At 43.6% G+C, this 27372-nt stretch overlaps 2 protein-coding genes across 9 annotated transcripts in view; one reads left to right on the forward strand and one right to left on the reverse strand.

Annotated features, from left to right (window-relative positions):
- Fip1l1 (factor interacting with PAPOLA and CPSF1) overlaps positions 1-7815 on the forward strand; it is a 63895-nt gene extending 56080 nt beyond the window's left edge. For 2 of the 6 annotated variants that reach the window (XM_021211357.2, XM_021211358.2), the window contains 3 exons: positions 2156-2375; positions 5627-5764; positions 6557-7815. In XM_021211357.2, coding sequence (XP_021067016.1) covers positions 2156-2375; positions 5627-5764; positions 6557-6704 — 506 coding nt within the window. In that variant the 3' untranslated portion in view covers positions 6705-7815. The remainder of the gene's footprint in view (positions 1-2155; positions 2376-5626; positions 5765-6556) is intronic. The other 4 variants (XM_021211359.1, XM_021211355.2, XM_029545012.1 and 1 more) reach the window with 2 other exon arrangements.
- Lnx1 (ligand of numb-protein X 1) overlaps positions 7795-27372 on the reverse strand; it is a 110649-nt gene continuing 91071 nt past the window's right edge. For 2 of the 3 annotated variants that reach the window (XM_021211348.1, XM_021211350.2), the window contains 5 exons: positions 21164-21298; positions 18181-18349; positions 16488-16713; positions 8470-8628; positions 7795-8104 (listed from right to left, as the gene is read on the reverse strand). In XM_021211348.1, the coding sequence (XP_021067007.1) occupies positions 7969-8104; positions 8470-8628; positions 16488-16713; positions 18181-18349; positions 21164-21298 (825 nt within the window). In that variant the 3' untranslated portion in view covers positions 7795-7968. The remainder of the gene's footprint in view (positions 8105-8469; positions 8629-16487; positions 16714-18180; positions 18350-21163; positions 21299-27372) is intronic. The other variant, XM_029545011.1, reaches the window with a different exon arrangement.

Here is a 27372-nt window from a genome sequence, read left to right on the forward strand (position 1 = left end):
AGAGAGAGAGAGAGAGAGAGAGAGAGAGAGAGAGAGAGAAAGAAAGAAAGAGAAAAAGAAAGAAAGAAATTCTAGTTAAACTCATTGGTTCTGACTAATTAAGTGGATTAATGGCTCAGGCTGTGGTTCCATGATAGAACATATGAGCATATGGGTGAGGGCCTGGGTTCAGTCCCCACTGCTGAAAGGATAATGAAGTAAAGCCAATAATAACGAAAAGACCTAGTGGTAGGTCTCCAGGCTAATGATCTCCTGTGACCAATTTCCATTCTTCTTAGTAAAGAAAGCAAGAGATGTACCTGAGCCTTTGTGGACTTGACTTCCTGCTTGTGGCATATGGGAACGGGTAGAGAGCTTTTCTTAAATACCTGGCTTCTCCGATGCCTTTACCTCATCATCATTCATGTGTTTCAGAGTAGCATGACTGGTCTCTCTCCATTGAAGGTGGAAGAAATATTTATGGACTTAGAAGGCATTTCTGTGGTAGAATCTGTCCTGGTGCCATGCTTATTAGTCATTAGACTGAAAGTCAAACATTCCCCTAAGGCTGTGGGTTTACCTCAGGGTACCTGTCCTCCTCTTTTCCAAGTGCCCCAGTGTTAGCCACCATTTTCACAATCTACCATCTCCAGCAGGGTACAAGATCCCTCCCTCTTTTGTAACCCTGTAGCAATACAAAGTTATTGTTGAATCATGAGCTCTGTGGTTGCCTGTGCTTGGATATTAGGTAACCTTGGATGAATTAGAATATTTTCCTCATGTAAACTGAAGCTAGATTGAAGTTTAGCACAGTACCTATGATATGTAAGCATTCCCTAAGCATTGAGTTCATCTGTTTGGGTTTTACCTTTTTGATGGCATCGGGAGTTTCTGTCACTCTGTCCCATGTGTTTGCTTCGGTGCAGGTGAGACAGTGACTAGCCCATGCCAGAAAGTCATACCTGATAGTACTGACCAGCCTTGGAGAATTTTTTTAAATGGATAATTAAGAACTCAACTCTTTCTCAGTAGCAGATGTTTGTTTGTACTGTTAGGGAGCAGGAATCTCCCACTTACTGTCTGTATAGCTCCCAACTTTCCTCCCAGGGACAAGCCTTTAATTAAAAGCTAATTGTAAAAATTAGGAAAGGAGAGGAAGGGATTCTCCTAATCTTAGCCAAATGAAACTTTACAATAAAGACAACAGACAGAACTTCTTTGCTATTCTGTTTTTACCTTCGTTTTATTTATTTTAGATTTTATAATTCATCCTTGTACCCCTGAGCAACATAAAATAATATCTTCTCTGAATATGATCTGAAGACTGCTTATGAAGTGAGACCTAGTTAAAAATAAGGTTTTCAAGAATATTTGGAGACAAGTTTTTTTTAAATCATTATTTGGCTCACAGATTAAAGGTTCACACCCATAACTTAGACAGCCCATAACTCTTAAGCCTAGTGTGGTGGTGTTGTATAACGAAGCCACACCATTCACCTGATGGCAGGACAGAAATGAGTCAAAGAAGAAGAAATTTGTGACCCACAGTCCTCCTGAAGAGCATGTTCCCTGTAACCCAAAGTTTCATATAGATAGGCACAGTTTCTCTGTTTAAAGAAATATTTAAAATTTATTTTACTTTTTTGAGCATGGGTGTTTTGCCTGTATGTCAACCACAAGCATCCTTGGTGCCCATAGAAAACAGAAGAGTAGTCAGATCCCCTGGAACTGGAGTTAAGATGGTTGTGAGCTGCCCTGTGGGTGTTGGGAAACAAACTTGGGTCCTCTGGAATAGTAGTCAGTGCTCGGAACCCCTTCATCTCCATGAAGCCATTCCTCTCAAATCCTTTTCCCAGGTGTTTTATATCATGTAGTCATGTACTCAGAATATGGATTTATAAAAGATCACACACACACACACACACACACGCACACACACACGCGCGTGCTTTGCTTACATGTATATCTATGCACCATGTGTGTGTATGCAGTACCCATGGATACCAGAAGCTGTCATCTGATTCCCCTGGAACTGGAATTACAGACAGTTGTAAGCTGCCCTATGGGTGCTAGGGAATGAACAGTGTCATCTTGTTTCTGTTTTTGATATTGGAAAGTAAGTAGAGTAAAATTCTGAATCCCATAACCTGTGCCTTTAATGTGCTTTTTCCTTTAGTCGCCTTTCCCCACCTCACCAGTTCTGCTCCCTCATGGCCTAGCCTTGTGGACACCACCAAACAGTGGGACTATTATGCACGGAGAGAAAAAGACCGAGACCGAGACCGGGAGAGAGACCGAGACAGAGAGCGAGAGCGGGACCGGGACAGAGAAAGGGAGCGCACCCGGGAGCGGGAGCGGGAGCGCGACCACAGCCCCACTCCAAGTGTTTTCAACAGGTTTGTTGGGTGTGCAGGGCCTTGAGTGCACTTCATTTTTACTTCGTTTTATTTGATGGGAGGAGATAAATTCCAGTTCACTTGGGAAAGGAGTATTCAAGGTGTGGTTAGGAAAGCCATTTTGAAATACTCATTTTGTTCTTAAAGATTCCAAGTACTGTAAGCAGCAATTTTCACAACATGTTGTTCACTTGGCCCTTAAAGGAACTTTATATCCCTTCACAGGTTTCTGTCTTGTCACCTAAACAAGATTTCTCAATGATTGCTTATGGTTAGGCCACATGGAGAATCGAGTACTGGCAGAGCCATGCGCTCTCATGGTAGTCTCGAACCTGTGTTAGATAAGTTTAATTAGTTGGTAATTCATATACATTCCTAATATATATTGTTTTCAAATAAAATTGCCACTTTATGTATTGTGAGTTGAAAATACTAATTTACTGAGTGTCCCATTTATTGTTTTTAATGTTTCATTCATGTGAATGACATTTTGAGTCCTGTTCTAAGCCAGAAATAGTGCTGTATCCTAAAATACATAAATATTCATACATTGTCTTTACACATTAAATTCATAGAACTGTTAAGCTGACTCAGTCAAAGAGTGTGTGACAAAGAACTGGAAAAGATGGTGAAAACACCTTTTCTCCCACCCTGTTTTCTCATGACTTGACACATAGTAGGTATTTAATACAATTTTATTGATCAAATAGGTAAATGACAATATGGCATGTACATGTAAGTGGGACGTACAGTGCCAGCCACAGTCACCGACACACACAGTTCTGCTTATGTTCAAGGGCAGGAGTTTTTTCAGAAAATTGTCTAGTTTCTAATGTGCTTGAAATGTACCTTTGAAGTACCATATTGTCTATAATGTATGTGTCACAGTCAAGGATCTTAGTGCAGAAATGCATTGGAAGAAGATTTCTTCATCACCGTATGCACGCACGCACTCACAGGGGCTGCTGACTTTCTGCTGAATTGGAAAATGTTAGTGGTTAAACCATGTGTTCATTTTCAGGTTGCTGAGTTTTAAGGCATTACTTAAATTTAAGAAAAAGCTTGAGGCCAGAAAAGCAAAAGGTAGAGGAATTCTGTGTTCTGACTTGTCCTAGGAAAATTGTACTTGGAAATACTCATGGGAAGTAAAAGCTGTTTCTAAAGACTGACAAAAATAGTCTAAAAGCAAAACATACATAGTATGTGTTGCATTACAAATTACAGGGTCACTGTTTTGAAAATTAGAGAGCAGTTTTAACATCTGTTTTTAAGGCAGTTTAATTGAGGGCCAGAAAGAAGACTGACTGTTATAGGATGTTAGAAAATGTGCTTTAATGAGTTCCAGGCCTGGAGCAACCTTTGCACTATCCTGTGTATCAGAAGGGATGGGGCGCGGCTGATGTTTTCATGAAGGGCCGACTCCCCAACAGTCTGTTGCTCATGTGACTGCCTACAGCATTCAAGGGCACCAAGAATTGGCTCTAGGGAAAAGGGGAGGCTACACATGATGAGTTGTGAAGTAACTGGCCTTCAGTATTTTATGCAAGCTTAGTTGGAGTCATTACAAAGAAAACCTCATTTGTTGATGGACTTAATTGTAATATTCATTTGTCACTATAGTGTGTGTGTGTGTGTGTGTGTGTGTGTGTGTGTGTGTGTTTTGTTTTTTGTTTTTACCTTGGAGAGAATTATTAGAGGCCCAGAAACCTTTATAGGAAATAGTCTGCTTTTGAAAATGTAAGCACTAAATTCCTTGAAGAATTCCATGTCTTTATAATGTGCTGTGTGCACATGCTCATCCCCTAGAGCCCCTGAGAGCTCAGAGGACAACTCGCAGGAGTCAATTCCATCCTCCTACAATATGGAGACTGAGGTTCAAACTTAGGTGCCAGGCCTGGCAGCAAGTACCTTCCCCACTGATATCCTTTCAGAGCAAGAATTCCACTCACTGACTGCTCACTCTCACACTAAGCACTTTATAAGGATTCCTGTTGGTCTCAAGAAAACCTTGAAAAAGATTGTCAGTTACATATGAGAAGCCTTGAGGTTTAAAGGAGTGAAGTTCAGCATTCCTGGGGCTCAGGCTTAGGTCACACTGCACATGCATGTGCACACTGCTACTCTGCACTGCCTGTCAATGGCATGGCTGTACTCGTGTGTGTGTGTGTGTGTGGGTGTGGGTGTGGGTGTGGGTGTGCGCGCGCGCGCATGCGCGTAAACATGTTTTTATAAAACATTTTACAGTCTTAGTATGTCCCAGTTATTACTTGGGCATCAGTGTGTTCTGGCACTGTAAATGTCATTACTGACCACTCCCTTTGCTAGGGGGTCTCAGGCTGGTCTGTTCTTCTCTACATACAGCCTATGCTTTCCCTGTGCCTGTTATTCCCAGGCAGCTTCTTGAGCATCTTGTTGCTGCATACAAATTCCTGATTATTTTTTAAAACTAAAGCTTTTAACAGTATTCTAAAAGATGTTTATTTTAAATAACAGAATTGTCACTGGGTTTTAAAATCTTGAATTTTGTGTCAGGTACAAAAAAGGGAAAAGCCAGGCATGGTAGTACATGTGTATCATCCCCAGAAAATAAGCCGTAATTTGTATGCATGCATTTTAAGTTTTTAACCACGTGTCATCATTAATGTACACAGTATAGGGACAGAGATGGGTGCGGGCAAGGTAGCTGAGATACACAGGTTGTATGGTCTGTGTGGGTACAGGTGTCGATGGCTCTCTTTCCTTCATGTTTATTCTTCTGCACGTGGTGCAAGTTGTACTATTTCTGCTGGTAAAAAGCAAACACTTCAAAAAAAATTTATTAATCTCTTTTGTCTGCCTTCTACTGTAGAAGCCACTGTGAGCCATATATTCTTGGAATCTTTACTTCATGGTCAATGCTTTGCAGTTAAGATTTTTCCCCATATATCTGAGATATATAATATATATATGTGTGTAATTATAAAAACAAGAGCAAAAAGAAATATCTGTTGATTAAAATTTAAATCAACTACAGGTCTCTTCCCCCCCCCACCCCCAGAAATAAAATGTAACATAACCTCTGTCATTAAAACAGATAAAACAGGATGCCATTATTTTAGTGCACTGCCTTCTTAAGTTAGATGTGTCACTGATCTCCGACTTGGTCCAGCAAATCCAGGTTACTGTGCTGGCTTTTGTTGGACCTTAGGAGCTCTTCCTTTTCAGTCAGCTAAATTATAGTCCTAGTGTCAGCATTTGTACTTCCATTGCAGCGATGAAGAGCGATACAGATACAGGGAGTATGCAGAGAGAGGCTATGAGCGCCATAGAGCTAGTCGGGAGAAAGAAGAGCGGCACAGAGAACGACGTCACAGAGAGAAGGAGGAAACAAGACACAAGTCCTCTCGCAGGTTTGTTCTTTAGTAGTGACCCGGCTCCAAATAGCTACCTGTAGACTGTTCCTAAGGGAAAGACCAAGAACAGCCTGGTGCAGCTCCTTCCCAGGAGTGTCAAAAACAGTTTTTAAATCTAGCAAGGTTGCATTTCTTTGAATACCTTCCAGACAAAATTAGCATGGGATAAAAATGAGATGTTTGGGTGGTTTTTTTGTTTGCTTTACATTATCTGTTTGATAGAGGGGAATTTGGGTATATGACCCAGTCTTTATGATAAAACATTAAAATGCTGTTTGGCTTAAGGAAAACAAATTGGGGCCTGCGGTTTTAAAATAAATTAGAATCAATTTTTTTAAAAGATTTATTTTATGTATTGTGAGTACACTGTAGCTGTCTTCAGACACATCAGATGAGAGCGTCAGATCCCATTACAGATGGTTGTGAGCCACCATGTGGTTGCTGGGAATTGAACTCAGAACCTCTGGAAGAGCAGCTAGTGCTCTTAACCGCTGAGCCATCTCTCCAGCCCTTAGAATCAATTTTAATTAATAGCCATTGTTTTGGAAAATTCACCCAGTTGTAAAGAGTTTTAGAAAAAGACTTACATAAAGTCTTTAAGAACAAAGTAATGGGTACTGGAAATCTGGGATGGTATGGGTGAAATAACCTCAAATGTAATCTATGTGTAAAATCTCATGCAGAATAAGTCCCCAAAATCAGAAAACAAGTTTATCTGAAATCCAGGCTTACATTAATTGATTAGACCAGATTGTCTCCATTGTTAAAACACAATTCCTTTTTCTGCAGTAATAGTAGACGTCGCCATGAAAGTGAAGAAGGGGACAGTCACAGAAGACACAAGCACAAAAAGTCTAAAAGAAGCAAAGAAGGAAAAGAGGCTGGCAGCGAGCCGGTCCCGGAACAGGAGAGCACGGAAGCCGCCCCTGCAGAGTAGGCTCCACCTCTTCTGTACGTTGGTCCCAGAAATAGATGCTCAAAATCTCCTTAGTTTTCTGGATAATGTTTAAGAAATATACCTGTAATCTTGTTCTGTTAGAATGAAACCTTAACTTTTTCTTTTCCAAAATAAAAGTGTGCATTTTTTTTTTTGTGTTAAGTTAAAAATCTTTGTCTTGTAATATTTAAAGAATAAAAGACAGAAGTGACTTTATATCTAAGAAAGTAATGTGAATGAAGTCAGCAGGGGATTTAGAGCTAAGGCTGGCCATGTGTTCGCTGGATGGGGAAGGCCAAGGCCTCGTCCTGGCTAGCTTTCTGGTTAGTGGGATACTGTTGCAGAAGAGGCGCCGCTGCAGACCCCCTTCCCCTCTTGACGTGAAGCCAGGCTTCAGCTTACTTCTGGGACAGTGCTTAGACACAGTCTTGATATCAGAGTTTTTGATAGGAGGTTTTCCGTGTTCTGAATCTGAGTCCATAGTGAACTGTTTGTATATCTAAATTCCTAGGGTGGCCCCTGTGATGTAACTTGTGGCTTCCCAGCAGGCACATGACCTTGACTGGCAGAGCATCAGACCACTCCATGGCCATCTGTCTGAGCAAGGTCAAGGTGCTCTGGCTGCTGTTAGTATGTTTTCCAAGGGTCAGCGGTAGCATGGAACGTGGGTTATTTTTTATTCCGTTTCCATATTAAGAATAAAAATAAACTCAGTGACAGGAGTGTTAGATCAGTCATTTCTTATTAAAACCAGAGCACAGGTTAAACTCTGGACTAACCCCAAGTGGCATTGCAGAGCAGTGTTGGGGCTAGGAGCGTAGTGTGTAAAAGATGAGGTAGTTAGAGCCACCAGTAAGAGGACTGTTCTCACTTAGAAGATATTCATTTCTCATTTAAATCCTCCGCCATTAAACTTAAATACCCACAATGTGCTCTGTCTTCAACTCTACTTAAACCACATTTCCACATTTGTAATTGACTTGAATTAAGTGTGGCATACAAACCATGTTAAGTCTTTATGGGCTTTTTATTGAATTAAAAATATATAAGCTTAAAAGATTTGGAGTAATAAGAAATCCTCCACACCAAATAAAAATTATCACTAGTTTTTATTTTTGAGAACAGTCTCTGAGGTGTAACTTGTTTTCATAATACCATACTTTTCTGGCATTTTTTACAATATATTCTTCAAATATAAAAATTGACAAGATAAATACAATTTTACCTAGCCTATCTGTGGTTTTTCTAAGATCCATCATTGATTTTATAAAAAAGTACCAGGCCAAGAAGCAATGGTCAGAGTAATTCTCCCTTTAAGTTCCTTGAGCATCCTGGCCAAGCAAGCGTGTATCATACCCGATGTACTTCTACCGTTGACAGCGAGAAGAATGTCACCACATCTAAAAAGAACACAGCACTGAGATCAGAACCACTTCATGGTTGAAGCTCCTCAAAGGGACTTGGGTGGTCCTAGGGTCTGCCATATTTGTCCATTTTAATCCTGATCTGATATTCCCTCTTCATATCAATTCTTCAAGCTCTACTCGGCTTGCATTAGAAGGTATAGTAGTATATAGGAACTTGGGAGGTGGGACCAAGGCCGGTTATAATTTTGGGTTTCTTACTACCTAACTAGTACACTCATGTTTTAATTTCTCACTCTTCAGGAAAGTTTAACCTATGCTTTTTCTTTCAAGTGGGGCCAAGTTTTTACATGTAGAAAACAAAAATACTTGAATATTATTTTTTGCTAAGTAATCATTACCTGATTCTTCCATCATTGTATGCGGGTGTTCCTTCGACAATGGACTTGATAAAGAAAGGTTTGTTCCCACTGTATTCTTCATAACCTCCCACAATGCAGAAGCCCAGACTTCCAGCTGTGTTCCTTCGTAGTATCACATCTTTACAGTTAGATAAGTACCTGAAATAGAATGTAATTAGTGTCTATGTAATTGAGGATTTAAATGAGTTTTTAGTTGTGACTTCTCATTCATTTTTGGGGGGGGAACACTTTTAAAATGAAAAAATACTGCATATGTCCCTCTCAGGTGACAGCAACTTTTTATGCTTTCAGTCAGCTTTTGTATTTGATCTCTCTTCCATAGCTGAATACCCTTTCAACAAAAGGACTTAGTATTATGTTCTATTCGTGTCTGCTGAGAAAGATGGCCACATTTTTTTCGCTAAGGACAAAATAATGCATGAGCCAAAAGTTGGGTATGTCTCGACAGTGGAACATATTGAGGAGATATAATTTTATATACTTGGGGTCTCCTATAATTTGTAAAGAAGACAAACATTCTCAGAATTAGCGATTAATTGCAAGGACAATAATTTTAACTTATGCTAATGAACTTCATTAAGTTGTAGACTTTCTATTGGCCCTTGGAAAATACTAGTTTATACTCACACAAATTTAGAGAAGACTGTAGACAAAGTGAATGGAAACTGGGCCAAAACAGTGGGGTAGTAGTTGTAGGAAAATAACATGGCATAGCTGCAGCAGAGTACAGAGGGAAGGGAGGAGCCCAGCTGGCCTGAGAACCAGCACCACCTTCAGCTAGGATAGTCTGGGCTGTCAAACCTAAGTGTAAACAGCTGCATTACAGCAGACAGTGTGTCGGAAGATGGGGGTGGCTCTAGGATCAAGGGATCTTTGAAGATGCACATGTGTATCTATGGTCTAGGAGCTGCTTTTGACTGGAAGATAGTGTTTTTATGTTGGTAGAAATGAAGATGTTTTGTTTATAGACTGTACCTTAAAATAATCAGTTGCTTTTTGATAATCAATAAAAATGATCTTGTGAAATGTTAAGCAGTGAAGTTTGGTCATTACACTGACTGCTGACCCTTCTCGTCATTTAACAACTGGGATGGCTATTCTTGGTTGCAACTTTATTGCATCTGGAATTAACTAAAACTCAAGTGGCTGGGCTCTCCTATGAGGGATTTCTTTTTCCTTATCATTTGAAGTGGGAAGACCCACTTTTAGTCCAGATCTTGGGTGGAGTTAGGAAGATCTACCTTGAATCTGGGCCAGGCTGCTGGCAGCCTCGATAAGGACTCGAGGAAGGAAGCTTGCTCTCTGCCTGCCTGCTGGCTCTTGCTCTACTGGATTCTTGGACCTTTCATTGGTAGACAGCCATTGTTGGACATGCTGAATATATATAAATTCTAAGTTCCTCTAGAGAATCCTAATAACCTTTTCCATACTGTCCCTTTCATTTGAAATAAAACAAGCCCATTTTTTTTTTTTTTTTATTTTAGAGGCATTGACATACCCATACATCATGTACAAGATTTTCTTTCATTAAAATGAAAGAAGTAATTAAATAATTCCTGCCCAGGGGTATGATCCACTTTTCTAGGTATATAAATATAACTAGGTATTTAGAGCAGTCTCTGAAACAGAATGCTTCTCCATCTTTGTATCATTGGGGTTTTTTTTGGGGGGGCGGGTGTTTTGTGGGGTGGTTGGTTGTTTTTTGTTTTGTTTTTTTCTTTTTCAGTAAGTATTTCTGTGGGCCCTATTTGACCAATTATTTTTTTATGTTGACCAGCTGTAAACACAACTATCTAAAATTATGAAACTAGTCAACTTAATATCAAATTAACAAGTGTATCTATTTACTCTTCATCATGAAAAAGGCATTGGCTTAGATGAAACCACTTTTAGATGTTTCAGTATGTACTGTGCTCTTGAACTTGGAGAATGTCAGTGATAGGCCAAATCCTTGTCTTCCTATAGCTGCCTTCAGGAAGGGCCACATGTTCCTACCCTTTTGTTCTGGCAGCAAAACCTCCTTATGTTACGCTCTGCCGGCCTCAGACTGGTTCGTTGGGACTGATGGCCATCTTTTTCCCCTTGCATTACTTCATCACTGGGAAACCTGGCAGCTGGTTCAGATGAGTGACCTTTCAGAGTTAAGTGACTTTCCCCTCAGGATGTGACTGTGAGCTTTTCCTCCTCCGAGCTCATCCTTTTAATCTACATCTAATTGAGAAAGATTTGGCATGGTGTAAGGAATGGCAAGGGCTTTGGTCATTTTTCCAGTGGGATTCTGGTTAGGCTCACAGGGAAATTTAACTCAAGTGAGCAAATTAAGAATATGAAGCCTTGAGCTGCTCAAGAAACTAAGGTTTGGAGCTAGAATGGTTGCTCAGCCATGAAGCATACTTAAGTGTTTTTCCAAAAGACCGGGGTTCAGTTCCCAGCACCCAAATGATGGTTTATAATTGACTGTAACTACAGTTCTAGGGAATCCATACACCCTTTTTTGACCTCCACAGGTACCAGGTATATATGTGGTATACATACCTATATGTAGGCAAGACACAAATTAATTTTTTTTTTTAATTTCCTCTATTCTTCCTCATATGCCTATTTACTCAACAAAGCATTGCAACATTGCCTAGGTTTAAGTCAGGTTTACTAAGGCAAGGGTTAGGGTTAGCATTGCTTCTTAAACAAGAAGCCAAAACAGAAGTTTGACATTAGAATGTAAACTGTGTCTATTAGCCAAGACAGTGTCCAGTCTATGTCTCTGACTGGACTGAATAATAACCTGTGGCGTGGAAGCAGCAGAGACCGTGAATTAATTCTTCATACTTAAGATTATTGTACTATCTTAGCCATGGAGAATTTAATAATTTTGGATACTTAATACTTATACTTTATACTTAATACTTTATACTTAAAAAAGGACAACAGGTCAAATTAAGTCTAAAGTATTCTCATCATTGTTTTTATATTGGAATCACAAATCTAAAACACCACATCTGTATATTAATGTATGTATAGAAGAAAAACAATGGCCGGATTTGGAAAACAATAGATTAGGCTTATGTTGAAAAAAAAGTTGATCACATAACCAGTTTCAGTCCTTTTACAAAAGGTCATCTTAATTTTGTTAGCCCTGTCTGTTTGGATAGTTCAGCTTTTGTCCTAACTTACTTGTAAACGTTACCACTAATTTTAAACTCTGGGTAGAATGTAGACAGCCTCTTCCTGTGGCTAACTCCTGGGTTAGGGCACCTGTGTTCATTGTTCTCTGCAGCACTCTGCCACCGTGTTGCTAGTCAGCTCATGAACAAAGTGTCTCTCTTAGTTGATGCTTAACCATGTAGGCAGAGAGCTCATCCAATCCAGGTGGAATAAAAAAAAAAAAAAAATTGCTCAAATGGGGCTCTAAGTAAACGGTCTGCAGAGCATTCTGTGGTCACCTTTCAGGACTTTTATAGTTCATAATAATAGATTCTTTTATCAGGATATCTTGCCCTCTAGATTCTGAAGTCAATAAAAGGCTTTTCTTAGTACATAAGGGATTCATTGTTTCATCAGTAAAGGTCTGCTCAACAGCAGTTCCAGACCTTCTGAAATGCTAGGGGTTTTTTTTGGAAGGGTCTACCCATTGTTACAGTAAACATTAAAATGCATCATTTTACATATTAAATATAGGTAGGCTTGGGGGCAAGTGTTTGAGACGTTTTTAAAAATAACTTTGCTCTTGAAATGATGTGGCCATTTGGTTTTTGATGGATGGGACTTTTCAATCACACAGGGAAAGAGATAGGAGAAATGACAAGAAAGTACAGACTTAAGTGGCAAGCAGCAGTGGAAGGTGTCTTTTCTATCCTGGTACAAGATTCTGTTATATGAACTCCTCCAGAACTCATCTTATGGTAGAAAACAAACAAACAAAAAAAGACATAAATCAGCTAAAGCTAAATATAGGCTTAGCAGTCTCTTAGGGGTACTTCCAACTCACTAATGCATCGTGATTGACATCATAGACTCGGTCAGGAATGGCAGGCTTAGCTTGCAGCTCAGCCATGCAGCGTGAGCATGTCATCTGACAGCACTGAACCTTAGTCTCCTTCTGAGTCACGGAGAGCATGTGAAGCTCTCAGAAGACATTCTGGTCTTACTCTGGGCTCATAAACATTAGTGGCTTCATAGCTGCCCGTACACTGCATGGCTTCGATATATCGACACAATGGACTTAGCTCATGACCTAAGTATCAAACTCTAGCTAGCAAAAGAAAATACTGAAGTCTGTTTCCTCCCCCTTTAATATTAACAATCTCGATTAAAGTATGTCAGGTGCTTCGGGAGAGGAAAGGGTTAAATTCTTAGGCAAGGAGAGAACTGAGTTAGTGCATATTTCCATCACGCTAGTCCAGATGCTTTGAAGAACTTCCAGATGCGGAATGTGGGCCCTGAGAGCCAACAAAGTCAACTGTCATGAGTGTTCTCTGCTGAATGGCAGTTGATAATTGGTATAGCTGGCAGAAAGTCTGGAGCTGCTACAGGGGTCCCCCCCGGCATGCGGTGCTACCAAGGAGCACACGACGACTAACACACTTTTATTTGAATCTTTATCACCTACTCTTACTCCTGGTTATTTGGTTCCACACAGGAAATGCCAGTGTGGCATACTAAGGCTACCCTCTTCGCTTAGCTTTCTGCTCCGTTGCATTGCATCTCCATATATAGTGCCACGGTCTCTTGATTCTAGGCCTGTTGCTGACACATGCATCTTCACTGGGCTGGGGAGGACTTTAGTAACTGGCAAGACTGTATATTAGGGAAAGTATCCTTTCTCATGCTTTGTCGAGTGAAAGGTGAAATGTACTTGTAATTTAGACATTTCTGGGCATGCATTATAAATCTAACAATTCAGGTAGAATTTAATTTTGGAATCTCTGACTGCATCACTTCCCTCCAGTGGCTGGAGCCATACATGTAAGATAATGCTGCTGTGCTGGTAAGGGCTTGGAGCACTCAGGATGCAATCTGTGTGTACATGCCCACCCCCCATCCCCACCCCCACCCCCACCCCCACCCCCACCCCATAGGAGCTGAAACTGTACCACCGAGATGAGGCCAGGACAGAACTGAGACCTGAAAAGTGCCAGTGTAGTTGTATTCAGGTGTCATCTGGCAGACTGAAGAAGGCACGGTTCCCTTTGTATATTAAATTCACTATCAAACCAACTAGGAAACCTGGAAGCAGAAATCCAGAGTCTATCATCTTAAGCAAAATTAAGAGTTACCATGTATGAGTGAGAGCTGGCAAAGGTCGAAGAGCAACAGGGAAAATTCAGCAGAAAGGACCCTGTAGCCCGCACTAACCACACTAGAAGTGGGCAGGCAGGTTTCCCCAGGTTCAGATGTGCAAAGGAGTGAGAACCCAAGCAGATACCCACATGAGAAAGAGGAGCCCCAGTATGAGTGACCTGCTCAGCTGACCTCAGTTTAGGAGAACTCAGAAACCCTAAACCTGGAATATGGCTCTGACCCTTTCTCTTATCAGTCTTCAGGAGACACTGCCCGGGAGAAAGAAAAAAAAAAAAGTATCCCACTAAAAGATATTTGAACCAACAGAGTTAATAATGTTACACAAGAAAGCAGGTCAGGAGAGGTACCAGGAAAGAAATAAGGAAAGGCATTCACTAGAAAATTGTTACACAAATGATATGCCTGTATGGAAAATGAAATTGACAATTAGTCATATCACTATGACTTAAAATACCCATGCCGCAATTGCTCTGTGTAAAGATCAAGAGCTCGGTGCAAACAGGATTTCAAAGATGATGCCAGGCATGGTCCCACATGCCTATAGTCCCGATACCTGGAAGGCAGAGACAGGAGCATTGCTGAAAGTTTGACGGCAGCTTGGGCTGCATACCAAGGCCATGTCTCAAAAGAAGTGGAGGGTCAAGAGAGGAAAGAAGGAAAAAGGAAAATCAAAGACAATACATGAGGAAAGAGCATCGTACAGAACGCAATCGGAAGAGGAAAAGCCCTCGGGAATGAAAGTGGTCACAGAGGAGCAGCCATTCGACCGAGAGATGGGGAGGGAGGCAGCTGAGGAGAACAAGGCAAGCAAGCAAACAGAACCGAAAGAATCAAGAAAATGTCCAAGAGCAGCTGTCCAGGCACACATCTGGGGACCCCAGAGAGCTGAAAGGACTGGGCAGCTCTTCTGAACATTGGGTATAAAAGGGACAGGCCAAATATGGAGGGGAAGGGAATGAGATAGCTTTGTCTTCACCCAGCTTGACCCTGACCATCCCAGGTGCCACCCCTAAAAGAACAAAACGTGACACTATAGTGTGATATCCACCTAACTGGCCACCAGCCAGAAGCGGACACAGGTGGTGCACCGACTGTCATGATGCCCCAAGCCAATTCTTGGGTTTAATTTTCAAGAAGCCTTGGAGCCTAAGAGCTCACAGGCCACTGTTGTGTTTGAGTGAGTACACTGATATCTAGGCTTGTGCCTCGAACTACAGCCAAGCCTGCGAGCTTTCGCTCATGGGCGGTCCATGGCCGCCTTTATACTACAGCGGCAGAGTGAGTGGTGGCCAAAGCCCCATACCCTGTATGTCCAAGCTCACCAGCGTTTTGCAGAAGCAATCACCCTCTGACATAGCCTTTCGCTGGACACATGCTCAGGGCCTGGGTAATGCTAGGTACTTCTGAGTGGGCCGAAGGCTCAGGGAAGGAGAGCCACTTGCACTCCCTCTGCTCTGGTACCTCTGACCTGCTCGCCAAGTCATTAAACACTGCAGGCAGGCAGGATAGGGAAGGCTCTGAGGATCTGGAAGCCCCTGCCATCTCGTGTCCTTTCACTCTTTCTCAACAAGAGCAGAGAATTGCTGTCAACTCCGGGTGGCGCGCAGGAGAAGCGAAGAACCACGGCTCAATGCTTTCTGTCTCACACAAAGGAACACTGAGAGTCTAACGGGGAGCTTTCAAACAAAAGCTATAAACAGACTTGGGATCATAGTTCCAAAATTTCATTTAAAGGAGATTTACTCAATGTAACAGTCTCCTGTTTGGCTATAACAGCTATAAATGGCCTCAATGCTCAGTGTTTCATTTTCTAAGGTCTTTTAAAGGTCTATTGATGTAGAAAGTAATGTTATCAACTAGTGGACACACCCAAAGGGAATCCAGGCCAGTTTGTATTTGAGGCTACTAAATAAATAAGAACAATCTCTACCTTCAAGAAAACGTTTTAAAACCAAATAAATACCTTGCCTCCATCATTTTGCCTGTCCTGCTGGATCTACTGCTGGTGACACCTGTTTTGAACATTTAAGCTGCACACTTGCAGACAACAATCTAAGTAAGGGCCAGTAGATTTTGCTCTGGTCCAAGGAAGCAAACATCAAATTTATCTCTCCTTTAAATAGTTCATGTTCAGAGGCATTTTGTGGAGATCTCCTGTTATACCTCAGACAAATGGCAACCCAGTTGCTTCCTAAAGAACTTTCCAGAAGAGTCACTGAAAAGCGATGTTCTGAGACGCATTCCCAGCCAGGAGGCACTTAACTCCCTGAAGCCACAGTGCTCTGCTGTGCTGCTGTGCGTATAGTCAGAGCTTCTGGAAGCCTCAGAGTAGGGCCTTAGCCGGTCTGCAGCTCCCACTCAGACCCATGCAAAGATAGAACTTGGTGTGAGCAGATGCAACTCGGCTCATGAGTGTGGAAACACAGGCTGAATGCTGTCAGTCAGCTGAACCCCCTGCTACATGAACCATCCGGTAACTGTAAACACTTGAAGAACACCTACGAGTTTCTCTGTCTGGACTTCCACCTCCACCCTACGATTTCTATAGGGACTTTCATTTGCCAGCAGAAGACAGTTATTTCCACTAGTCCCACAGAGAAGACTGGGTCTTAGCAAGATGCTAGTGCCCATGAATCGGCCCAAGACAGTGAAAGTGGATTAAGAAATAGAATCCATCGGGGTGTTGAATTGGGACTCACTGTGGTAATTCCAGCCACATGACCCAGGATGGGGACCAGTCACCAGGCGGGGTCACGTTGTGGTTAGAGTCCAGGGCTGCTGGGCTGCAGTCTTCCTGGGCCTCCTGTTCCTTGACTTCCAAAGCTTTGAGTACCACTGAGGAGGGGGTGCTCTTCAGTATGGCAACGGCCTCTGTCCGGCTGACCTCTGTGAGCTCAATCCCATTCACATTCAATAAAATGTCACCTGAGGCCAGAGAAGCAAAAGCAACCTCACTGAGTGCAAATGGGATTCTGTCCCGTGTGACAGGACAGAGGCTGACCGGGCACAGGGGCAGGGTGAGGAGAGGCATGGTTCTTCAGCTCACAGAGACACTAGACTGGGTCCCCTTTAGCAGATGGTAGAGCATGTGGGAATGACTTGTTGGGAATCTCTGACAATGGCCTAGCAACGGTCACTTGTTGCCTTACTTAAATAGCTTCCTTTACTACTTAACCAAAGACAAGCTGCAATTTCACTCTTTCAGTTTCCTAGTTTCTTGAGCACACAATGAGAGCAGTTGACATAAGGCTCCAGTGCCCGCATAGAGCCTGCTATGTACAAACAGGGACGGAAGCGGGAGTTAGCATCTGGCACAGGAGCCCAGGGCAGACAAAGAATGGCCCTGAACCTGAGCTTTCACAGTTACCATTTCTAGTCAAGACCTCTCTGTGTGTCACATTAGCTAAGCACCTACTCTGTGCAAAACAGCTCCAATATGTGACATGCTACAAGGCATCTCGTTACGTCACTTCTTGTCAGAGCTCATTCTTCACCACCGGTGCTTGTGCAGCAGGAGAATTTAAGATGGATCTCCCTACCCTTAATGGCTAGTCTTTGAACTATCCCTGGGTTTGTTGTTATTGTTGTTGTTTGTTTTTGTCTTGCCTCTTATACATCATCTTTTTTCACACAGAATAATTGTAGTCAGGAGGAAAATGACAAGGGGTATCCTCAAATGATTGCTGATTTAAAAAAAAGAAAAAAGAAAAAGGAAAAAAAACCACCTTTGATTGTCTGCCTAAATCCTATACTGTGCCACACTCAAGTGTATGTATTTGAGAAACTTTTTTCTGTCTTAAATCTGAACCCTTCAAAAGCACAACTGTCCCTTTCCCTAGGTGACCTTTTCATGTGCTTGAACAGTGTTCTTGAGTACATGTACTTGCAAGGTAAACTGGGTACTTTCCTTTATGTAGAGGAGCCCAGAACATGAGTGGCTAAGAGAGGTCCATTTCTCACCTATGAGTAAAGTCCCACTAGTGATATTTAATTATACCACTGAATCAAGATCTCTCAATAAATTCACCCCCCATTTGGCCCACCAAATGGTACAATCCATAGAATCCATAGGGCTGTTAGATTGCGTGGAACGAAATTGTGCTTTAGAGGCACCTTGCTCATGGGTGTAGAGGCTGTCTGCTCAGCCCGGAAAGTCCAGGGGCTCTAGCTTCCCTAGCAAAGCTGCCTCACGCCTACTCCCGTGCACTAAGAGGGGTGAGCCTAGACTACAGCTACACTCATCCTGCTCAAAGGGACACAGCAGTCACGGCTAGTTCCCTCTGACATGCTCTCCTTGACTCTGGGAGAGCAGCTAGCAAACTCAGCAGCGAGCTGCTAGCTCCGCCCCAGGCTCTGCCACCCCCGCGCCTTCACTCTCTTTTGAGTTTGTACCTGTTTTTATTCTCCCGTCTCTGCTTATGACTCCTCCGGGTTCGACACTGATGACATAGATGGGCAAGTCCCATTCCCTGTGGGATGCTCCCCCTCCGACGGTCATGCCGAGAGATTCGCTGGGGTCTTTCCGGACACTCACAACCTTCTCATGACAAGTGGCTGCGGACTGAAGGCAAAGACACAAAGAACATGGCGCATGCGCTCACAAGGCCTCTCCGCGCTTGTGCACGTTCTCCCATTTGCATCAAGAGAGTTACAGCATCTCAAATTCCATCCAGCATCACAAATACAGCCTCGCAAATTCCAAGGGTTGACTCCGAGAAGTTTACATTGTAGAACGGAATACTAAACGTACAGAAGGCAACAGCCTGGGGACCATGGTAGAAATCTGGATCGTATAAATTTGGACTGGATTCCGAATCTCTCAAGGGAGTCAGCCATTTCTGACAACAGTAGGCCAACTTCTCAGAACACTAACTGTTCATGGATATCAGTACGTCTTTCATATTTAAAATCATATCGATTAATGGAATGTGTAGAAGTTTGAGGGGCACATGCTAGCACATACATGTGGAGGTCAGAGGACAACTTACAGAAGCTGGCTCTCTTACTCCACTGTGTGGGTCCCAGGGATCAAACCCATTCTGGTGGGCTTTACCCACTGAGCAATTTTGCCAGCCCAGCAAGCTTTTCTAGGTTTAAATTTTTTCTTACATAATGGACCTCGGGTGATGGCTTGTTGGCTGTAGTGTTTCCTGCACAGGTCTGAGGACCACTGTTCAGATTTTGTAGCACCCATAGAAAAGCCAACCATATAACATGGTGGCTCATGTGTAATCCAGAGTTCAGGGATCCACGGAGAGAGATGGCGAGTTAAGACTCATCAATTATGCAAGCTCAGCTTAGGTGCAAAGCAATCTCAGTAAATAGGGTAGAGAGCAACTAATAAAGATACCTGGTGCCATGCTCTGGCTTCTGAATGCACACGCTCACACATGCGCATGCATCCACGTGTTTGTAAATACACATAGGCACGTGCACGCAAACTATACACAGATGCAAAAATTTGGCCTATTTTATACATCTTTCCCATTTTTGGTGCATTCCAAGCAGCTGAACCAAGTGGCTGAGCACCAGGACTGCACTTGTCCTGAGTCCCTGTTGGCCTTCTCCCTTCCCCACCAGTGGGAGAGAAAGCATGAGAGAGAGAGAGACAGACAGACAGACAGACAGACAGACGGCCTCTTTATTTAAATAAATAAAGCCTCTCTGTGGTATAGGTCATTTATATGTCTAATGAATGAAAATATAACACATTCTACTTAATTCAGCTGGTTAGATACAAGCTTCAGGTAAGATTTAAAAAAAAAAATCTCACATGTAGTTTGACATTAATGAATACTGTCAGATAACTTTAAAACACTAACAGTATTTATTGGGAAGAAGGCACCAGGAAGTCCCTATCCATAAAACTACTTACCAGGGTAGACTTGGTCTATCTAGATTGCTTCCCATACATAAACATGAAACTTAAGGATTTATCTAGAATGTAACCAGCTAGAATTTTTGAATAAAGGTGCTCTTGGGCTCCTGATTATAAAGCAGAGATGTTTTCTGTGAACATTACTTTAAAAACTCAACCTATGGCCTGATATGGAAAGAAAAATATATTCATTCATTCCATCATCTCTGTTTCAGAAAAAGGCTGCATATAAGGGCTTTTGGTTGTTTTTACACATTGATTTATTTCTCTCTGTGCATGGATATTTTGCCTACTACAGGTATGTGCACCGCCAGGCGTGAGCAGTGCCCTCAGACACAGAAGAAGGCATCAGATGCCCTGGAAGTAGAGCCATAGAGAGTTGTCAGCTGCCTTGTGGGTGCTGGGAACAACTGGATGGGGTCTTTTGCAAGAGGACCAAGTGTCCTCAACCACTGAGCCCCGTTCTAGCCCTGTTTGTTTTTAGTAACAAGTGCCACAATGGCCTGCACTATCAAGGAAAGAGGCTACTGGAAGCTGTTCATCACCATGACAGAAAGCAAAACCAAGGTCAGAGGACTCTTGATCTGCATTGGACAATGTGTTGCTTAGACACCATCTAAATGAAGTATAGACTGGCATCTAATAGAAGCCACAGACAAGAACAAACTGGGCTGAATCTCCTGGGGCCTCTGAGATGGCTCAGTAGGCAAAAGAGCTTGCTACCAAGCCTGCTGATCTTAGTTTAAGCCCTGGGACCAATATGGTGGGAGGGAGGAGAGAGCCAATTGCCTCAAGTTATCCTCTGACCTCTACACATACACCATAGCATATGTGTGTCTACATGCATACACACCTAGACCTACAAAATAAATGAATAACTTAATATATCTTTCTTTAATTTCTGGATTTGAATGCCGTAAGACAAGACATGTGCTCCTGGCTTGTCTAAGTCCCCGCTCCCCTAATTTTCCATGGGCTTCAAGTATGACAAGTGTCTTCCTAGTCTTTTGTGCAAACACAAACATTAAAAATAGCAGGGGGTGGGGCATAGCAAGGGAATCCTAATTTCCAGGCAGGTTGGGAAACTCAAAAACCAGAAATCAAGCAAAGCACTTGTCACCTCTGAAAGCAAATGGAAAACAGTCCTTATGTAGAAGGATTCCTGGTAAAGAAGTATGACATGCATTTGGCTTACACTAGAAAGCAGGTCCCTTAGAAGGCTTGCAAGCTGGGATTTAACACTGCCCAGCGCCTTCCTCCTCACGCCTGCTTGGATGGGAGACACCTGTCACCTTCCATCCTCTCCTCACGCCTGCTTGGATGGGAGACACCTGTCACCTTCCAAATATGAAGACGGGACTTTGGCCTTTTAGTTTCATGAGCAGTGTGTCTTGAAACGACAAAGTCCAGAGATAGCCCTTAGACACATTCAAGTAAACAGCTTTCCCAAGAAGCAGCTCCTCACAGGAGCTGCCGACATGCCTGGCTGGGCCTCACCTTGGAAACAGTGTTCCTCTCCCCTGGGCCTGGGGACTGCTGCCCATTGCTCAGCCAGCCAGCTTCTTGAAAGATGTCTGGGCTGGACTGTCGAACTTGGCGGGACACGACGAGATGGACGCGCCTTTCACTGGCCTAGACAAGAGGACATTAAATTAGCCACATGCACAAGGCCTTACCAGGATAGCACTTTCGTTTTGACTTTTATTTAATGGAAAGTAAAGTCCCTAAATTTCTTTTCTTATGAGGTGTCGGAGACTGAGTCCAGGGCCCCTGTGGAGGCTAGGTTAGCACTGCCTACCCCTGACCCTCGAGATTTTTTTTTCTTTTTAAAAACTGTGGTCAAAGATGGCAGGACATATTTTTAAAAGATTTGTCTTTAATTATGCATATGTGTGCATGTATATGGGTATGTGCATGGGAGTGCAGGTGTCCTCAGGGGCCAGCGGGGGGGGGGGGGAGGACATTGGATTTCCCTGAAGCTGGTGTACAGGTAGTTGTGTGCCACCAAGTGTGGTTGCTGGGAACTGAACTCAGGTCCTCTGCAAACACAGTGTACACACTTAATCACCGAGCCCCTCTCTCCCGTCCAGAAAACTCGAGATTTTTTTCCTGTCAGTGTCCAGCTTGCACTCTCGGCAGAAAGGTCTGACTCAGGCAAGTCTCTGAAGAGACACCAATGAGATCTCACTGATGTACGTTTCGTGACAAGCTCAGCTGCAGGCTGGAAGGCTTTCTGAACGTTTCCCCTTGCTTTATTGTAAGGCGCCTGGTGTGAAGAAGTCCACGTTATGTATTCATTCCAGATAGAAGGTCAGCAGCGAAGAGAGAGAAGCAAGGTGAGAGGCAGCAAGTCTGACACTGCGGAAATGGGGATGCTGTGACGGCCGCTGATTCTGATCCCTACGCACACGGACGGGTACTTGGGCAGAAGATTCGGAAGAACAAATGCGTTGCTTATTGGAAAGGTTCATTCCCCATGGTAAATTACTGATTAGCTGTCTGCCATGGATCAATTTCCTGCATCTCTGATGGCAAGTGTTGGAACCTAGACACTTGCCAGTCCTCAAGGTGTCAGATCTGCAGGGAAGATAGGCCAGACCCTGGGCCTGCAGGTGTCATGAAGCAAGGTTGATTCCCCAAACGGAAATGACTAGTGGATCCTCCTACCACTTCAGTGAGAAGTGCAAAAAAGAGGCACGGCTCCATTTGGTAAGAAAGACACTTGGGGGAAGCCAGGTTTTGACACCAGGAAGATGAGGGAATATAAGGTCTGGTAGCTCCTCCTCTCCTCGTTCCAGCTCCTGACCACTCACCACAGCAGAAACAGACGCTGATATATGCACACACTGCCCTTCATGGGTATGGTTACAGGGCCATAGAGAAATCCGGTCACAACAAAGGGCCTGCAGTGTGTATGTCCATTAGCTCAGGCAGTGGCAGCTGTCTGATGCTTGCCTTTTGCTGGCAATGGCTTGAATGTGTGTGTCCCCCATGAGTGGAAATTTTAACCCCCAAGGTATTACCAGGTGGGTCTTTGACTCAGTCCCCATGAACGGGATTGGTGCCCTTACAACAGAGCGCTCAGCACATGAGGATACACAAGAAGATACCACATATAAGTCATTTGGGGGTGGCGGTGGTTCAGTGGGTGAAGGGCCAGCTACACAAGCATGGGGGACCCGAGTTCAGATCCCCAGAACCCATGTGAAGATGGGGGAGGCAGCAAGGGTCTGTACCCTAGTGTTCTATGAGACGGAAGGCAGAGACAGGGGAATCCCCACGAGCTCTCTGGTGCATGCTTTAGCAAGCAACTAGAAACTTTCAGACAGAGTGGATGGTGAGGACTGACACTCCAGGCTACCCTCTGTGCTCCCCGAGCCTCCTGTGGCATGGGCTCGCCCACGCTCACACACACACACACACACACACACACACACACACACACACGAATGCATGCACGAACATATATATGTGTACACCACGCAAACAGAGAGATGTCAACAGGAGGGGGCATTTCCAGATATGGAACCTGCCTGCGTCTTCTCAGAACTGGAAGAACCACATTTCTGTTGCTCATATGAGTAAAGTCACTCCCTTTAGAGGACTTCGTTTCTAAAGCAGTCCACAGAGACTAGGACACCACTTCTCTCGTCGTCCTCTCCAGGACACATAAGTCCCTCTGCACCCCTACCCCAGGGACTCCCCCCACACACACTCAGGAACTAGGGCATTAAGTACTAATAGCTCTGCCAATGCACTTGGTTTAGCACTGAGCAGCCCAAACCCTCCTTACACTGATATCTCTATTCCAGGTTCTCTTGAAACTCAGAGATCATCAGGAGGGTGATTATAACTTTTAATATGCTTCTTGGGATATAGTTAGAATGTGATAAATCTCGCAATGGATGGCCTGCTCTGGAAACTGTTCATTCCATACCCATTTAGGAAATGCTACTGAATGACCCAACAGAGGAAGCCAGAGCTTCATGCACAGCCCTAACTTACTGAGTCAGTGCTTGCATGCTCTTCCTTTGCTAGCCTATCTTGAATTCCCTGGGATCCCTTACTGCAGCTGAGGCTTGCGTTAGAACAGCACAGATTTCAGGTAACAACACATCAAGGAGAAAGCTAGCACAGAGATCTATGGCCTAGCCAACAGTTCAGTTTCTGGAAGAGAGTGTTGTAATAATGTATCTCTTCCCCAGGATTGCAAGCCTCACTTACCCTAAGAGGTTATCTTCAAGAACTCTCCGAAGTAAAAACTTATGGGGAGCTAAGTAGCAATAAACGTTCAGGTCAAAACCTCAATCCCTGAGCCCCAGTCTGCTCTCTTATCTTTGGGGAAACTCCACTGTTGAGAAGGCTGCTGGCAGCGCTTTTGCTCTGGGCTGGGATTGTACCCTGCTTGTCTTGGACAGCGAGCAGAGCCGGCTCTGAGCAACACCTTAGAAGAAACGTGAAAGCTGGAGAATCCCACATGGCTCAACTCGCCAGGCAAAAGTCCAAATTGCCAAGCTGTTTAACTCACGTTGTTTGAGCACACATTTCTCATTGGGCTCTCAAATGCTGGCTCGACAATGAAGCGTTGGCAGGACTGACACCCAGATCGATAACACGGGTATCAATTTCCTTGCAAATAAGTCCTCTGCAAATAAGGCTCGATCTGTGGCTCGTACCAGCCACCTCGTTAACTGTTCCCAGGAAGGCTATTCTGTGTACTTTCTCTTCATAGCCCTCGAGATATGAAGTAGGCTCACGTGTTTGTGCTGGCACTAACTCTAGGAGCAGCTGCAGGCAGGCTTGAGAAACAGTCCCGGGTACTAGAGGCTTTCTTTCCCCCGGTGTGACTGTGATATGTGAAAGGGGAGACAAGGTAGAGGCACAGAAGGGGCGTCTTTGTTTCACACCCACAGATACGCAGGAAACTGTGCACTGCAGAGTTGTTGTTTTAATGGGAAACGGTGGCTTAGGAGGGCAATGATAATACAGGCAGAGCAAAAGTTGATAGAGAACCTGTATATGGCAGTGCATCCCTCTCACTCAGCCAAGGAATTACCCTAACTGTAAGGAAAACTGAAATTGAGTTAAGTCATTTGTGCTGCTTTGGGGACACAGACACGGACAAACACCTGCATATACATGCTATATGCTTAAATTATTGTTATTGTTATTATTTATTTTGAGACAGAGTCTCGCTATGTAGCCCTGACTGGCCTGAAACTCACTCTCCGCTGCCTCAGCCTCCTGGGTGCTGGGATCAAAGCTGTGCCCCGAGTGAGCAGTTAGCCAGCTCCCAGGGGTTTACCTGCTGTCTTCCTTGTACTGGCTTTGCAGTCTTTCAAGTTAAGGAGTCTCCATCTCCTCCACCGTGCTGCAGTGTTATTCTCTACAAACACGTGAAACGGGGCAAGGGAACCAAACTGACTGCTAGGTGTCACGATTGCAGTCTAGGTCTGCAAGAGAGGCGGATTTGAAAGGACCGTCCCTTGACACAGGCGGAGAGGAGCTAAAGCGGAACCAACAGAGTCAGCTGTTAGGAGAGATGCTTTCTGCTCAGCCACCCTTTAAGAAGGGGATGACCTTTCCTCCCCTTTAAGAAGGGGATGTAGCTCACGTGGAGAACCTAACATCTTTCTGTCTCATGTCTCCTAAGTGCTGGGATTATAAACATATACCACCATGCCCCACTCAACGATTTCTGCAAAACCAAATAAAACAGAAAATCCAAATTCATGGAGCTTGAGACATGGATCCTTAGTGAGAGTGCTCAAAAGTCTGAATTTCACCCTTAGGACCCACATGATGGACAGAGAAGTGACCTCTCCTACAAATTTGTCACCTGACCCTGACTGCACATTTGTGCGTGCGTTTGTGCATGCGCACGCCAAACAAAACAAATATAATTAAAAACTGTTTCTTAACAAAATTCATCCTATGCACTTGACTCTATAAAAAGGAAGCAGCGGTCCAGCATTAACTGACCTTCAATAGACACTTGCGGGACGGGTGTTTCACACTGCTCAGTGATCTCATTTCTTCAACATTTAAATACCGTTCTTGCTTCATCCAGCTCATGCTACCAAAGCCCTGGGTACTGTGGCTCTCTGCTTGCATTCATGCAGAAGGTCACAGATATGTGAGAGATGTCAGACATCATCAAGTCTACATTTTTCTCTGTGGGCCCTGCTTCTCAATTCAATGACAACATATTGCCATGCTGTCAATCAACTCATGTGTCCTTGCTCCCCAAAACAGGGAACTGCGCTTTCCTAAGTAGTATGTGGCAGTTAAATATAGCACAAATTAAAAAGCCTGTCTTTAAGTTGAACTACAGTCAATTCTAGCCATGTCTTGTAAGACAAGACCAAATCATTGCCTACCGTGACAACCATCTTTAAAGGTGGCCTAATTCCATCTCGCTTTTGTCTTTTCTGGGGCAGCTAGTCCTACTCTTCACCATCGGTGCTTGCAATGTGAGCCCTGGCCCCACTCTAATGATGCTGAGTATGGCTGGGGTGTAGAATTGGACCAAGACAATACATTCTAGTCTAACCATCTTAGTGGTGTCTTCTTGCTAGATGGACCAGCAGCACAGAGGGCATCAGGATGCAGTCCCATCTTGTTATTTCACGAGAAGGCTACTGTCTCTGTGTTCTACAGGGACAAGAGGTACAGACATCTGTTTCATTATTAACAATTAATTGGAAGGTGGCAGAAAGGTTGTCAGGCCTTCACAACAGCACAGCATGTCTCTGAAACTGTACGATGGAACACAGACCCTCCTTGGCAGTACAGACATTAGAACCAACTGCTAAGCCAGACGCATGCCAAAGTCACCAGTCATCCTTGTTGACTATACAGATATAACAATCCAAGTAACAAGGCCAGGAACAAAGTTCTCACCCTTACCCTCCCTTTTGGGAGTAAAAGATCTCAGGGAAAATTATTTCCACAGAGCCAGAAATGGCAGGCTTTGGGAATATAGGTCTAGAATATGCTAATAGTGCATGGGAAGCTGATATATGAGCTTGGTGTAAGCAAACCTAGAATTTGCCCATCTCTGAGGTTTTAGTAATAAGCACTGCCTGATATATATATATATATATATATATATATATATATATATATATATATATATATATATTTAAATCATGACTCTTCTACAGAGTAAACCCTCTTCCGTAAGTTAAACAGCATCAGAGGCCCAGTCACAGAGACAGGAAATTGAGGAGCTCTGAGGAAAGTTGGTAAGAAGATCTGGGCACCCCAGATCCCACAGCCAGAAAGGAGGATTAGATCCGACACTGGCTCTATTCTCCTTAGTAGCCTGTAGCCCCACGTACATCATCATCATCATCATCATCATCATCTCAGCTGCACATCATAGTGTAGAACCAAGAGACTGAGAGATGAAGGAAATATTGCTGGTGACTTATGCAGGGCCATGCAGAAGACAATGACACAGTCAACATAAGAATCTCCTGCCTGAAACACAGAAGTGGATGCTCACAGTCAGCTATTGGATAGAGCACAGGGCCCCCAGTGGAGGAGCTAGAGAAAGTACCCAAGGAGCTGAAGGGGACTGCAACCCTGTAGGTGGAACAACAATATGAATTAACCAGCACCCCCTGAGCTCGTGTCTCTAGCTGCATATGTAGCAGAAGATGGCCTAGTCAGCCATCATTGGGAAGAGAGGCCCCTTGGTC

The sequence above is a fragment of the Mus pahari genome, chromosome 13, assembly GCF_900095145.1.
Source record: "Mus pahari chromosome 13, PAHARI_EIJ_v1.1, whole genome shotgun sequence".
In the NCBI taxonomy this organism is placed as follows: domain Eukaryota; kingdom Metazoa; phylum Chordata; class Mammalia; order Rodentia; family Muridae; genus Mus; species Mus pahari.